This window comes from Carlito syrichta, unplaced genomic scaffold (genome assembly GCF_000164805.1).
Source record: "Carlito syrichta isolate Samal-C Ts95f unplaced genomic scaffold, Tarsius_syrichta-2.0.1 Scaffold289177, whole genome shotgun sequence".
NCBI lineage: Eukaryota > Metazoa > Chordata > Mammalia > Primates > Tarsiidae > Carlito > Carlito syrichta.
The window spans coordinates 98475-114234 of record NW_007233273.1 but is presented as its reverse complement, the minus strand read 5'-3'; the positions used below and the strand labels follow the sequence as shown (position 1 = coordinate 114234).

The following is a 15760-nucleotide window of genomic DNA, read 5'->3' as shown; positions in this document are numbered from 1 at the left end:
TCATCCCAGAGAAACAACAGCTAATGTGGAGGAGATGTATTTTACGCGCAGGTGCTGGCTGTAAGCACTCTGCATCCCCTCAGCTCCCCTCTGAGATAGTTACTGTTATTATTATTCCCATTTTACAGATGAAGAAATGGAGGCACAGAGGCCTTAGAGCTAGTCAGTATCAAGCCAAGATGTGAACCAAAGTACCTGCTTGAGAACCATGCTCCCGGTCACTAAGCTGTGCTGCCTCTAAAAATAAAATTGTGTGTCTGTCTGCATCATCAAATCTGGAAATAGGGGTTTATTATTATATGGGCAAACTTAGAGGGCCTAATTAAAGAAAGAAGCCTTTTTTCTTAAAGAAGTCTCATTAACAAATTTTTAAAAAGTAGAAGGAATAAGAGAAACACAAAATCACCATTAGGCAAACACCACAGTAATAACCATTGCAGGCAAAATGCACCACTGGACGCTGTAGCAGGCGGAACAGCAGCCAAGTTCATCCCACTCAGAGCCTTGGAACATGCCCTTGTGTGGAAACAGGGTCTTTGCAGATGTAATTAAGGATTGAGATGAGATCATAGTGGGTGAGGGTGGTCCTGAATCCAGTGTGCATCCTTACACAATACAGACGAGGACACACAGAAACACAGAGAAGGCAGTGATGCAGAGATGGGACAGAAACTGGAGCGGCATGTCTCCAAGCCAAGAAATTCCAAGGGTGGCTGGCAGCCATTGGAAGAGAGGCATAGGTCAGCATCTCCCTCAGAGCCTCAGAGGGAACTAGCCCCACCGACACTTGATTTCTGGCCTCCTGACCTGAGAGAATAAATTCCTATTGCTTTAAGCTACCAAGTTTGTGTTAATTTGTTTCAATGGCCCCAGGACATGAATCCATATGCCAAGCTTGGTGGGCAGAGGCTTGAAGAGCAATAGGATCCTTGCACTGTCTCAAAGGCAATCTCCACAAGATGTCTACCACCTGCAAAGGGAAGACCAGTAAATGTAACTCATCCTCAGCTTGGCGAGTGACATCATGTGCTCCGATGGGACACAGTGAAAATGCTACTCCCATGGTCTTCTTCACAGAAGACACATCCCCTGACACTAATGCTGAGGAAACTCTGGACAAACCCAAACTGAGATGTTCCACAAAATCACCAGGTCCTTCAGAAGTGTCGGGGTCATGAAAAGCACAGAAAAGCCAAAGTGCCAGAGCTCCACTGCAGTGGGGGGCTCCACGGGGAACCTCTGCAAGAAAGAAGGTCCTTGCTGTAACCAAGTCCTAACTTGCCTTCACTAACATGGAGACATGCAAGCAAGATGGAAGCCACTTTTGATGACTTAGGGCCGATGAAAAAGGATCACAAACTCTGCAGTTTTGGCCATCCTGTGTGGAGCTGTTTCCCTACCCTCAGACTCTGGACTCCTTATGTCTTGCTTTGAGGAGAATGAGGCAGAAAGCCAAGAGGATTTGCAGCTACTCTTGTGCCTGTGTCTATGGTCTGTGATTGTGTGCCTGAGCAGGGGAAAAGGTCAGGTTGAAAGGATTAGGCAGGATCGACTGCCACACAAGGGACGCCAGAAGAGCCCCCACCCTGCCCAGGCAGGCCTGATTAGTTACCGAGCAGAAACCTCTTCGATCTTCTCAAATGTCCGGGCCACGGCCAGGAAAGGAACCCTAGGAAAGAAAAGAGATGCAGAGTCCTGTACGTAGCCTGCACTGTCCTCCTGTCCACCCTGCTTCCTCACACCTCCCTGGGACAGACTGCCAATACCCAAATGCAAGAGGGCAGCCCCCTCACTGCCCAGGGCTGTCTCTTTGTCCTTGCAATGGTGCTGGCTGTCCCCAAAACACAGGAGGGAGAGACTTCACCATTTCCCTCAGCTGAGGTTCTGGTTAGAGAGTTCCCCACTGTGACAGGGACTGTAGGAGGACAGTCTAGGAAGGAGAAAGTCTCACTTCTGGCCCGGTTTCCAGCAGGCATCTTTGACAGGATGGTAGTTGTTCTTGGCAGGATTGTAGGTGGATGGGTCCAGGCGTCTGTGGAGGCAAGGGGGAGATTAAGTAGCGTAGATCCCTGGGTCAAACAGAAGCAAGTCCTCCAGCTAGTAGGGGCCAGACCCTGTTCAAGGCATAGGAAAGCCACGAATAAAAACAGCTTGCTAACCTGGACCTTAAATCCCAACTGGAGTCAGAAAGAAGTAAGTAAACAAACAAATAAAGAATTTTAGGTAGGATGGGAGAATTTCAGGGTGAACAGGAAAGGCCTGAGACATCTGGGCAGAATGAGGTGAGCAGAGTGGGTATCAGGGGAAGAGCATTCCAGGCAGAAGGAACTGTGAGTGCAAAGGCCCTGAAGTGGAGACAAGCTCGACATGCTTGAGGAACAAAGGGCTCAGTGTGGCTGGGGGCTGGGGTGGAACAGAGCGAGGAGTGTACAATTCCTGGGTGTCATAGTGTGCCAGGCACTGTGCTAAGAACACTACATCTATTAACAGTCAGCCTAGCAAGAGGGACCCTTCTAACTTACTTTTCCAGATAAGGAAACTGGGGCACAGAGTAGTTAAATAACTCACCCCCAGCTACAGAGCCTATAGCTCTAAAGACTGTTCCCATCCCCTATATCGAAAGTGCTTCACACCGACACTGTCAGTCACCCCAGCTCTGACTCTGTAGTCAGACGCCTCTGGGTTCAAATCTCTGCTCTGCCACTGGCCAGCTGTGCATTCCAAGGGAGCAGCTTCCTCTCTCTGAACCTCCACCAGCATGGTGGTGCTAGAGTCCCAACTGCAGCTTGTTCTGAGGGTTCAATAAGAAATGACAGTGAGGGTTCCCACACACAGGGCAGGGACGGCTGAGACAGCTGGGCAACTGCAGGGCTGTGCAGGCCTCAGTGTGGGCTCAGCACTTACTCCATGGTGGCTGCCATCATGAGGGAGCAGGGCAGTTGGAATGAGAGGCTCCAGAGCCAGGCAGCCTGGTTCAAATCACAGCTCTGCCACTCGGCACTTATGCGGCCTGAGCAAGGCACTAAAAACTAATAATAATAGGAGCAGTTACAACGTGCCAAGTACAGTCATGGCCAGACCCTGGTCTAAATGTTTCAAATCCTCAGGGGGGAAAGAGGCACAGAAGGGCTTAGTCACTTCCCCAGGGTCACAGGGTCAGTCACACAGCTGGTGAAAGGTGGAGCTGGGATTCCTAGTCACTCCTCGGAACTGCTTCATGTGTCTATGGTCTGGGCAGGGTGGGGGCTCTTCTGGCGTCCCTTGTGTGGCAGTTCATGCTTCACTCTCCTCATCTGCGGAATGGGGCCAACAACAGCACTGACTCACAGCCGTGTTGTGAGGGTTCAATACATCAGAATACGTAAGGCACGTGGCCGAGTCTAAGAGTGCATGAAAGGGTGTCGTCAGGACAGCCCAATTTGGAAAGGGAGGAAACTGGAGTTCTGAAGGTTCATTTATCTTCTAGGGGCAGCCATCAGAAATGGAGGACAAGGGACCATGCTAGCAACAGTGCAAGAAAAATGGTCATAGTATCACCTGAAATAGAAAACAATGGGACATAAAACTTTACATACAGTAGGGCACCCACTTTATTAGAAAAATATATTTAAAGATACATCAGCACAGATGTAACCAGGAGGCACAGTGCAGTCATGGTGAAGAAAGAGCTGCTTAGGAACCAGGGGGCCACAGGCCCAGGCCTGGCCCCGCCCCCACCTCCCTGTGTGACCTGGGGAAGCTACCCTAACCTCTCTGGGCTAATTGCTTAAAATGTCTATAAAATGGATAAAACACGCCCTTCCTCCACAGGATTACTGAAGACATAAAGGTGATGTGCCACTTAACTCCTGAATAAGGCCTCAACTTGGGGTGCAAAGTGATGTGAAGAATCCCTCCAACATTTTTTATTAGAATAATTTAACTTTAATCATAGAATCCTCCTTGGAGCTCAGGCCTCAACACACGGAGACATCCTTAACTGCTGTTTCTCGCACATTCCTCATCTATCTCCTGAAAATCCTCTGCTAAGACAGGATCCAAAATCTAGCCCCTTTCATGACCTCCCCACCTCTTGCCGAGATTATTGCCATGAACTCTTCTCTGGTCCGCTTCTACCTTTGACCTATTCAGTCTGTTCTCACCACTGCAGCCAGAGGGATCCTATTAATGCACAAATCAGATTATATCACTGACTTCCCACAGCCCATCTTAAATCAGATTTAAAAACCAATGTTTTGACAAAGTCTCACGAGGCCCTCCTGTATGCTGGTCAGCAGCCCTCTGACTTCATTCTTGCTACTTCCCCCTTCGATTATTCTCCTTAAATATCCACAGGCAGCCTCTCCTCAGGGCCTTTCCACTTGCTATGCTCCTGGCCTGAAGCATTCTTTCCCATGGCTCACTTTCTCAGCTCCTTCCTCTTTTACCTGGCTGTCTCCATCTCATGAGGCCTTCCCTGACCTCCCTGTTGAAATCTGCAGCCTCTTCCCTCCCACTGTCCCTGTTGTCCTTCCTTGCTCTATTCTCCACAACAGCACTTATCACCATGTGACATGTGACTGACTTGGTTCATTTATTGCTTATACGCTGTTTCCCCGGTGAGAAAACAAGCTCTGAAAAGCAGGATTTTTGTCTGATTGTTCTCTGCTGGGAACTCCAGTACCTAAAACTACTGCCTGACAACCAGTCCTTAATAAGTATTTATTGAATAGGTAAATGAATCCACAATTGGCTAATGAGAAAGAAAATCTAGAACTGGTCAAGTACATCCCTTCTTTCACTATACATCTCCTGGGCTTCCTATGGGCCAGGCCCTGTGCTGGGATCCAGGCAAGAAGGCTCGAACCCTGCTCTGGCCCTGTAGGAAGAAGCTTGCAGTCTGACTGGGGAGGAACTTTACCATGTGACAGGACATAAAAAGCAAGTTTAACTCAAGTGCCAGGGACATATCACCAGCTCTGATGGAGGAAGAGGCACCAGGCTTCCCAAGCAGGTGCAATTAAAGCAGGAGTCTGCTGGGCAGGGTAGGCTGGGGCTGGCGGGTTCAGACGGAGGGAGGAATGCCAGGAAATGGTGTCTGCAGGAACAAGGAGACTAGAATTGCAGGGACGTGGGCAGGGCTAGCCCATGAGGCTCTAGGGAGCATTTATCCTGGGGAATCCTAGGTGGGTTCTGAGCAAAACAGGGATAGAGTATGATCTCATCACTTTATAGGATATTTATTAATCCACCCATCCATCTAATCGTTCATGCAAGCAGTCTTCAGTTAGGCCTCCTGTGTACCTATCAGGTGTCATGGGACTCAGCCCAGACATCTCTTCAAAGAATTAACACAATTACAGTGAAGCAATTAATTATTTAACAACCTATGCAGTGTCCCATGGCCCCAGTATGCTGCATGCCAGGGCAGGGCAGCTCTTTATGGTTCATCCCCATGTCCAGAAGAGGTGTTCAGTACTTTTTAATATAGCCAAATGTGCCTGCTGGCTTCCAAAGCACACTCAAATGTGGTGAGTTCAGTGCACAGAAATAGAGAAGGAGGAAATGAGGCCAAAGGTGGGTGGGGTCCAGTGGCCAAAGGGGCTTAGATTATGTTCTGAAAGCCATTTGAGGGACAGGGTCAACTACAGATATCAGAAAAATCTCCCCAGGCTCTATAAGGGACAGAATGAGGATGGAAGACAGGAGGCTAGGAGTAGGGGACTGGTTGGGGTGATAGGCTAGCAAACTCTGCCCCTCGACAGTTCTCACATGGCTTGGGAGCTAAGAATGGGTTTGTAACAGGGGCCATGTGTGTCCTGCAAAGCCTCAAATATTTACTACCTGGCCTTTTACAGAAAAAGGTTTGCCAAGTCCTGCAAGGAGGACACTGAGCTGGGTCAGGGGCCATGGGAATGCAGACAAGGGAGCATGCCCAGAAGACATCTTCCCGGCCTGGAAGTAGACTTACCCTTCTGTCCTCTCCTCTCCTGGGTTACCTTCGCCCTCCTCCTTCACCTCTTTTTTGGGTTTCTCCTCCTTCATCTCTTTTTTGGGCCCCTCCTCCTTCACTTCTTTTTTGGGCTCCTCCATTTTCACTTCTTTTTTGATTGATGGCTTCCGGGGAGCTGGGAATGAAGCCAGGAAACAGTGGGTTTTTTTCTCTTTCTGATCATCCCCACTTCCCATCCATTCTCTGACCAACACTGCTCCAATGCTCAGGGAGATGGTGGCAAGCCGGAGGAGACAAAGCAGACTCTAACCACAGGGGAGGTCAGAGGGATTCCTGCTTCCTGCCCACCCACCCCGGGATACTCACTGAAGAAGTTGCTGAGCATCTTGGGTGCTCTAGGGGGAGCCTTTGTGGGGTCCTCCTCCTGGGGTTCCTGCTTCACGGCCACCATGGGCTCTGAAACGCTTTCCTTCAGGGTCTCTGCCTCTACAGTGAGAAGTCAGATGGGGATGCAGACTGTTTCAACCCTGTGACTTTTTTTTTTTTTAACCCAATGTCATTCTGACCTTATAGATGGAAAATACAACCATTCTGCCCTTTTCCTTTCTGTAGTGCAAGTTTTAAACCTTTTGGGTCTGATGTTTAGTTCTCAGTGCTAACTGATGGAATATCTAACATTTGGCCTGAAACTGGAGACTTATAAAGAGAGGCAAAAGAAATTTCAGGATAATTAGTAGATATTCCTATTCCTCTTGCAGTGGCAGAAAACTAGGTTCAACTCTGCATCTCTAAAATTGTTCCTGTAAGTGTTGTTTCCAACAGGGTTTCATGGACACCTGGACTACAGGGGTTGTTCTATGGCCTGTGAGAGAACTAACCTCTAAAATCCCGTGACTGGCTTGGTTGTCTAACTTAACAAATCATGGCTCAAATAGTAACATTTAATTTGCACCTTTGATTTCTGAAAGCTATAAATACTTTGTTGGAGAATGATTGGCTCTTTTTTCTTTCCCACATGCATGAGGGAAAATAATAATAAAAGTCCAGTAACCAAGCTCGGCACAGTAACTCACACCTATAATCCCAGTACTTTGGGAGGCAGAGGCAAGAGGACTGCCTGAGCTCAGGGGTTCAAGGTCAGCCTTAGCAATATGGCAAGTCCTCATTTCTACAATAAATAAAAAAATCAGTCAGCCATGGTGGTGTGTGCCTACTACTTGGAAGGCTGAGGCAGAAGGTCTGAACCCAGCAGGTTGAGGCTGCCGCAGCCGTGAGCATGCTACTGCACTCCAGCCTGAGCGACAGTGAGACTCTGACTTAAAACAAAAACAAAATGAAAATCCAGTAACCGTAACAAAACCTGTAAGTCTTCTAGATTTTGGATTTAAACAGTACATTTGAGAATCTATGCCTTGTTTAAGACAACTGTCCTCCAAAGACATCTGTGTCCCAAATCAGGAGATGGGCTGGGGGGAGGAAGACAACCAGAAACTCACTGGAAGTCCTTAAGGGCTTGAGGGGCGTTGTGGGCTGGTCCCCACCTTCTGCTTCCTTCTTTGTTGCCACTTTAGTCTCCATGAGGCTTTCTCTTGGGATCTCTGCTGCTGGTAACAGACAGGAAAGTTAGTTGGGGAACAATCATTTTAACCCCCAATATTTTAGACTCTGAAGACATCCTGCCCAGTTTGCTCATCCTTAGACCAACCACGTATGTCTATAAAGTGAGGGAAGGTGTAAGATCCTGCTCCTGGGCAACCTGAGCAAGGTGGGGACCTTGGTGGGCCTCCAACCCCCATACCCGCCTGTGCAGCAGAGAAATAGATACAAACCGTCATCTTTCCTCATAAACTATTCCTTTAAAATATTCATCCTTAGCCTGGCAGAGTGGCTCACACCTGTAATCCCAGCACTTTGGGAGGCCAAAAAGGGAAGATTGCTCAAACCCAGGAGTTCGAGACCTACCTGGGTAACAAAGCAAAGACCTCATATCTCTACAAAAAATAAAAAAGGCTACATGGTAACATATGTGGTAACACACATTGGTAGTCCCAGCTACTGGGGAGGCTGAGGCAGGAAGATTGCATGAGTCCAGGAGATCAAGGCTGCAGTGAAACATGATTGTGCCACTGCACTCTAGCCTGTGTGACAGAGACCTGAATTCAAAATAAATGAATGAATGAATAAATAAATAAAAATTATTCATCCCAAGACAGAATTTGAAAAGGGTCAAAACGCATATGATAGTTTGGTATAGAAAAACAAACAGAAAAACCAAAACTGAAAACATCATACTTCTAGGGTTAACAATAAAAACTGTAAAAACTAAGTTGGGAAAAATTTGCCTCAGTAGAAAGAGGGTACCTCCACCCCCACCAGAAACTGACCATAGCTGCAAATATACAATTTACAGTAAAATTTGTTACTGACTAGAAATTGCCAACAGGAAATCAAATATTAACCAAATTCAAACATGCCCTGGGAAAACTGAGCCTAATGAGGACCTTTTATTTTTTCAAATTTTTTACTTTAAAGATGTGAGGTACAATTCAGGATTAGGTGTACAAATGTTCATTGGGTAGGTACCCTTGTTGATGAGGTTTGCACCCCTCCTCCCCTGGCAGCTTCCCATTGCCAAGAGGACCGTTTATTAAGCAAACAAACAAAAACCCTGACAGCAGCCAAGGCTGCCACTGGTAGCCGTTCACACAAGCCCCAAGGGATCAGTGGATCAGATCTTTCTGGTCGTTTCCTGTGGGTACACCAAGAGGCAGGGAACTTGTAGGGCCACTGCGGGGTATTTTATATTTTCAGAGAAAACGTGGTGACATCTGTTGGCCACTGTATGAACTACTAGTTCAAGTATTTTCATTTTCAGTATTAGATCACATTCCTTGCAATGATGTCATATCTCTGCAAAGCTGGGTTTTCACAGGTTGCTGTTATAAAAATCAAATACTGTACAAACATCAACGAGGGATAGGAAATGCGGGTGGCAGTTTTCAGTTGAATTCCAATTTGAGACACCCTGCAGTGTCTAGGGCACATCCCATTAGCAAGTAATTGTGGTTATTTAAGAACAAAATACAATTATCATTTTTCCTTTCAACATATATGCATAATCTAATAGTTGTTTGGATATAACTACTTAATAACAGAACTGTTAAGGTATTGGCCTAGGGGCACCGTCAAAAAATTATGAAGACACCAAGTGTGCTGTGAACCAAGAAAGGGTGGTGAAATTTACAAGGAAAAGGAAACTATTGAGAAGAAAATATTTTCCGTTAAATAAATGTAAAAATGGAAGATAAAAATGGGAAGCTGTATAAATTACTGAACCGAATGGCCGAACACATGTATTCTAAAATGCTTTCATAACAAAAGTTCCTGTGTTGGTACATGGAAATTCGACTGACATGGCTTCCTGGTCACACATCAAAACAGTGGGGTCCAAACATTCTGTGCTCTCAAGCCCCTGCTCAGATTCCCCTACCACACACATCTACATTCTCTCCTGCTGGTACCTCACCTTCTTCCTCCTTCTTCCTCCTCTTGGCTTCTCTGTTTGTATCCTCACTCTGCTCTTCCTGGGCATCCTGAAGTGTCAGTTTCGGGAGCTGCTTCCGAGCTGAGAAGGCAAAGGGTTTGGTGTGGGTGACCCCACTGGCCGTCTGCTCCGCCCCAGTGAGCTCGGACTTGCCGATGGCACCCCCAGGAAGGCTCTAGGCCATCTCCCCTTCTCTGCCTAGGCACTGCCACTGCCGTAGTAGCACAGACCTCTTCCTTTAGGCCTGCTGCTTCCTGGCTGTGTGACATTGAGCAGGTCACATAATCTTTCTGTGCCTTGTTCTACCACATCTGCAGAATGGAAATCATCCCAACAAATAAACAAGGGTACAATGTGCTGAGCACGATCCCAACTAGCAGGTGCTCTCAATGTCTACCCGCATTCCTCAGATCTTACTATCTCCGTGTGTTCTGGATAGTTTTTCTGGAACCTCAGAAGTCTGAAAGTGCTGGGAATAAACTGGTCCCAAGAGAAGCCCTCACCCAGTGACAGATGGGAATTGGCATACAAATACCCTAGCTACTGCACACCTTGCGGGGAACTCTGAGGCACACATTTACACTGTTCCCCAGGGCATTCCACAGAATTAAGCCCCAGCTGCCCACTGCAGCAGGTGGCCTAATAACACATCAAGTGTTGGCTGCTCCTATGCCCTGAAGAGCTGTGCTGCTCCCACCTCAAGGTCTCTCGCATGTGCTGTTCTTGTCTGAAACACCCTCCACCTGCCCGTTCTTAACACAGCCAACCTCCATCTATCTTCTAGGACTCAGCTCAGACGTCACCTCCTCTGGGCTGGCCAACTTCTGAGTGCCTTGTGTTACCATCCAGTGGGAAGATTCCGGAAGCCACAAACATAACCTTAAACTTTCTAGTAGCCATGTGAATAAGAGGGGGAACCCAGGTGAACTTAGCATTAATAATGCATTTTATTTAATACAGCCAAAATAGTAAGGTTCTAACATGTTTTCGATATTAACATTCCCTTTTCATGCTAAGTCTTCAAAATCCAGTGAACTCACTGTACATCACAATTTGGACACAAAATTTTCATCAGCAATACTTGATCTATGTTTAGGTTTTATAAACTTTATAGTTAAAGAAGTAGATCATATACCTAAGTTGTTCCAAAAATAATTGGAAAATGGGAAAAAAGTGGAAGCCCTTCACTAACTGTATCGAGTATCACAGAATTGGGGGTCTCACTCTGTCACCCAGGCTGGAGTGCAGTGGCACGATCATGGATCACTGCAGGCTCAAACTCCTGCCTCAAGTGATCCTCCCACCTCAGCCTCCCAAGCAGCTGGGACGATAGGTGTGCACTACTAAACCTTCCTAATTTTTTAATTTTCTTAGAAATGAGGTCTCACTATGTGGCCCAGACTGGTCTTGAACTTGTGGGCTCAAGCCATCCTCAAGCCTCTGTCTCTCAGTGCTGGGATTACAGGCATGAGCCACCATGCCTGGCCTGTAAATTAATTCAGATGATACAACATTAAAGATGCAGCCGTTCAGTCGCACTCACCACGTTTCAAGGGCTCGGCGGGCAATAGCAGACAGCACAGCTTGTTCACCCTGTGTGATGTGTGGGTCTCTCACTGTCCCTCCCCAAGACCAAGCTCTCCAACCCCCTTGGGACAAAGGTGCTGTTGCTGAGGCTGGCACTCCGGGACCTTCGTCTCCTGTCGTCCCATCCTATACTCTCCATGCCAGCGCACCAAGCCTCTGGTGGCCCCCAGGGCTCCTCCACGCATGCTCCTCCCCCTTGCCCAGAACTCTCCTCCCTCCTTCCTTCCCTGCTGTCTCTTCTTTGTCCTTCAGGGCTCAGCTTGGTTAACTTCTCTTCTAGGAGTCTTCCCTGAGCCATGGGCCCACCTCGTGTTCCCACTGCGAGTTGTGTAGCCGTCATCACTGCACATAACCACCAGCACAGTGACCTCCATTTACAGAGCACTGACGATGGGCTGGGCTCAGTTCTGAGCACCTTACACATGTTAACTTTTAATCTCTGACGTGCCTGTGCGGTAGGCACTGTAATTATTGTCATCTCTATTTTGTAGATAAAGCAATCTAAGCTCAGAAAAGGTCACACAGCTGGTGTGTGGTGAACTCATGCTCCTAACCGCAACACTAAGACCAGAGCTGTCATAAGGATGGCCCATTCAAGTGGGAAGAAAGACAGGCAGCTGAAAGGGCAGGAGCCATGTGTTGTCACCTGTGCGGCGCTTTGGGATCCCGGATGGGGAGACGTCCATGGGAGGGCTGTCAGAGAGGGCAGGGCTGTTCTCAGGAGATGTGGCGGGACTGGGCGGGGAGGCTTGTGGGCAGTCCGGGACAGGCTTCTGGAAGAGGAAGGAAAGAGCCAATTCTAGTGAGGGGAGAAAGGAGGATCTACATTCCCCAAGCAGCTGAGAGTAAGGGGACACCAAGCCTCTCTCTGTGTCTACCCCCTTTTGGGCCCCATGGTCCCAGCCCCAAGTTGGTCTTGTCTTCTCCCCCGCAGGCCATCACTCCACCCTCCAGTGTATAGTATCATGGTCCCGGACTCTCCCATCATACATCCCAGTGGCAATTCTATTTTCTAAAGTAACAGAAGCTTTCATTTCTAGCTAGGCATATAGTGGCCCAACTGAAGTCTTTGCTTCCCAGTCTCCCTTGCAGCTAGGCATGGTCATGAGTTCCACTTCTACACAATGAAGTATAAGGGGGAAGGATAGATGCTTCTTTTGTTTCAAATAACATCCACTCGAAGTCAAGTGGAGTGCCCTCCTCTTCCTGCTAGCTGAATATGGACATTCACCAGGACAAGCACATCTGGGGACAGCAAAGAAGCCTGGGCCTCCAACTCTGTGAGACTGCTACAGAAATCTAGGACTTTTTGTGCTCAATAGACATAACAAAATAAATTTGTGTCTTGCCGAAGCCTCTGTTACTGGGTCTCAGTTTCAACTACTGACTTACCTTCTTACAGGGCCCTGTGCCAAGTATTAAGTGACTGTCTCTCAGCTCCAAGTCGACCACTCTCTGAGCTCCCTTGTGATGCTAGGCCTGGGACTCTGCAATCTCTTTCTTTCTCTGGCAGCCAGCTCTGTGCCTGGCATTGCCAACACAGGGGATCTAGAGGTGACTGCACAGCTGAGGCACAGCAGACTATCCTGGGGCAGCTGCTGGATGCAACTGGCCGTTTTCCCAACACTTTCAGGGCCTGCCTCATGGTGTCCCAGCAAATACCACACTTCTCACCCAGTGCCCCCCACTTCAAAAATCTGAGTCCCACAGGGCACCTCCTCCAAGATCAGAGAGGAGGAGCTCGCACTCCCGGATGGGCTTCCACCTCAGGCCCACGTGTTCCTGCCAGCATTCCTGCCACACAGATGTGAATTTCAGTTCCATAGCCATGGGGGTAGCAGCTCTATCCCGCAGCTGCTACCCCCGTGATATCTCAGAGTTCCCTTTCTACCCTTTCAGTTATGTCGTTAACAACTGCAAATCTAGTTGACAATCTTTTACATTAAATTCCCTATTTAAGTCACTGTGTAGTTTCTGTCTTCTACTTAGACCTTGATGGATATAGGTCTCAAAGAAGTATTTTGAACACTGCCCAGGACCAGGATGTCTCTGTTTCTTTTCTGCTCGAAAACCTTCTATAGCTCCCTAGTGGCCTCAGGATGAAGTCCAAGCTCCTAAAGATGTCCATGTCCTAATCTCTGGAACCATGACTATGTTAGGTTCTATGGTACAGGCTCATTTAGGTTGTGAATAGGCTGGTCTTAGGAAGGGGTGATTAGCCTGGATTGTCCAGTGGGCCCAAGGTCATCACAGGGTGCTTAAAAGCAGAAGAGGGAGGCAGAAGGGGAGTCAGTGAGATGTGGCCACAGAAGAAAGGCACAGAACAAGGAAATGCTGCCAGCTTGGAAAATGGAGAAAAGGGTGACTCCAGAAGCCAGAAAAGGTAAGGAAATGGATTCCCTCAGAGCTCCAGAAATGAAGGCAGCCCTGCTGGCATCTTGATTTTAGCCCAGTGAAACCCATTTCAGACTCCTGACCCCAAGATAATAAATTTACGTGGCTTTAAACCATTATGTTTGTGGTAAATTTTGACAGCAGTACATAGGAAATCATGACAGGAGGTGAAGATCATTTCACTGAGAAAGTGGTATTTGAGCAAAGCCTGGAAGAGGGACCGAGTCATGTGTGATCTGAGGAAGAGTCCAAGGAGGGAAAAGAACACATGGACCTGAGGTAGAAGCCTACCTGGGTGTGTGAAAAGCCAGGAAAGGTTTACAGATGAGGTTGAAGGTGTGATGGGCAGGGGGAAGAGAGGCGGAACATGGGCCTGGCTGGTATCCACAAGGACTGGCTTTGGGCTGAGATGTTAACAACAAGAGGCACTGAGCAGGGAGTGACAGGACCTGACCTCACCACTGACAGACTGAGAAGAGCTGCATGCTGGACGCTGTCTACAGAGCGAGGAACAAGCACAAAGTGACTTTTAAACAGAGGAAGAAAGTGATCCCCAGTATATGGAGAAGATTAAAAGTCCTCTGATCATAGAAGAGACTGGATATACTTGGGACCCTGTTTTGTACCAGGCATTATTTTTTGATCTGTATGTAAATCAGCTTACTTCAGCTTCCTAGATACCCTACGCAGAAGGTGTTACCAGGAGCTGCATGTTATGGGTGAGGCCTCTGAGGTGTGACTCAGTCAAGGAGCCTGCCTGAGGTCCCAGGGTAAGGGCACAGTTTGGACCAGGCTGTCTGCCCCCCAGGCACAACCACTAAACTCGTCCACCTCCTGGGCAATGTCTCCAGAATCCTCCTGAGCAGTTGCTGCACTCAGTTCCAAAAGCTAACAGGAATTATGGTTTCTTCTGATAAAAATGGGCAGGTTGATGGGGACCCACCTGGCATTTAGGGAAAGTGAGGGCTTCATCCTCTTCCTCCTCTTCACTACCCAGGACCCGGGCTGTCTTCCTCCCTGGCCTCTTCACTGGAGAGTCACTCTCGGCCACCACTCCATTCCGCTCCTTCAGTGCTGCCCTGGAAGGTGGGGAAGGATTACAGCAGGTAGAGAAAGGGCACTGACCGCCAACCAACCACAACTCCAGCTTCTTAGCTATGTTTCAGTCCCTTCCTTTCCTCTCAAGCATTCAATGAGCATGTTCTAGTCACCTCCTTGACAAACCCTCTGTCATCCGTCCATCCATCCATCCATCTATCACATCTCTGGAGGCTCCCTGAGTGCCCACTCTGTGATGGGGATGCTGAGGAGCAAATGGACCCCTGTCTAGAATGGAGAATGGCCTCCCACATACACTTGGAAACCTTTCCTTTAGTCCTACCAGTTCCTGAGTTTCGGCTAGATGCATGGCCACCCAGTTAGGGACTGCACTTTCCAGCCTCCTCGGCAGTTGTTACATAGGGCTGTGATGAATTCTGACACCCAGGATGTAAGGGGCATGATGGACGCAGGCACCTTGCTCCTGACGTCCCTGTCATCTTACCCCTGGAACTCAGACGCACTCACTCAATGTGGCAATGCAGGTGAGAGAAATCTGGGTCCTGGAACAACCAATGGCATAGAGCCACCTACCTGCCCTAAACTGCCTAAACAGCTCGTCCTACAAGTGAGAAAAAGGCAACTTTTACTTTAACTACATCACCATGACTTTGTTTACTGTTAAAGCAGCCCACCTACTCTCCTGACACTGGCTCTGAGGAGCCCCCAGTGAAGGACACAGACGCAGCCCAGCACAATGCAGTGGCATGCACACTGATGGAGGTCATTTAGGAACTGAGAACACGGCAGGTGCCTACAGGTGTCTGCACTCACAGAGCTCACTACCTGGATGAGGAGACAGGCAGGTACCCTGACAACTCCCTGGAAGGTCAGTGACGACACACTCATTTTATGGGTCATCATTGCAAAAAATGAAGTGGGTTTGTATGAAACATCTTAGAAAGGGCTCTAAGACATTTTTGTGGGGAAAAAAGCAGCTGTATACTCTTTGAGAGAAGTGGCTGCTGACTCTGTTTACTGTTAAACCGGAGGGTCTAGAACAGTGCCTGGTACATGGAAGACAGTAGACATTTGCTGAAGAAATGAATATGCATAGTATGATTCAGAGAATGTTAAAAATATATAAATGAGCCAGGCTCGGTGGCTCAGCCTGTAATCCCGCGCCTTTGGGAGGCTGAGGTGAGTGGACTGCCTGAGCCCGCGGGTTCGAGGCCCGCCTGGGCAGCGAGACCTCATCTCTACTG

The 15760-nt window shown here is 48.2% G+C and overlaps 1 protein-coding gene across 3 annotated transcripts in view; it reads right to left on the bottom strand.

Moving 5' to 3' along the window:
* Window positions 1-15760, bottom strand: part of LIG1 (DNA ligase 1) — a 45933-nt gene that overhangs the window by 22358 nt on the left and 7815 nt on the right. For 2 of the 3 annotated variants that reach the window (XM_008054162.2, XM_021710477.1), the window contains 9 exons: window positions 14401-14536; window positions 11710-11836; window positions 9459-9557; window positions 7429-7533; window positions 6299-6418; window positions 6079-6107; window positions 5951-5997; window positions 1952-2032; window positions 1613-1669 (listed from right to left, as the gene is read on the bottom strand). In XM_008054162.2, coding sequence (XP_008052353.1) covers window positions 1613-1669; window positions 1952-2032; window positions 5951-5997; window positions 6079-6107; window positions 6299-6418; window positions 7429-7533; window positions 9459-9557; window positions 11710-11836; window positions 14401-14536 — 801 coding nt within the window. The remainder of the gene's footprint in view (window positions 1-1612; window positions 1670-1951; window positions 2033-5950; window positions 5998-6078; window positions 6108-6298; window positions 6419-7428; window positions 7534-9458; window positions 9558-11709; window positions 11837-14400; window positions 14537-15760) is intronic. The other variant, XM_008054163.2, reaches the window with a different exon arrangement.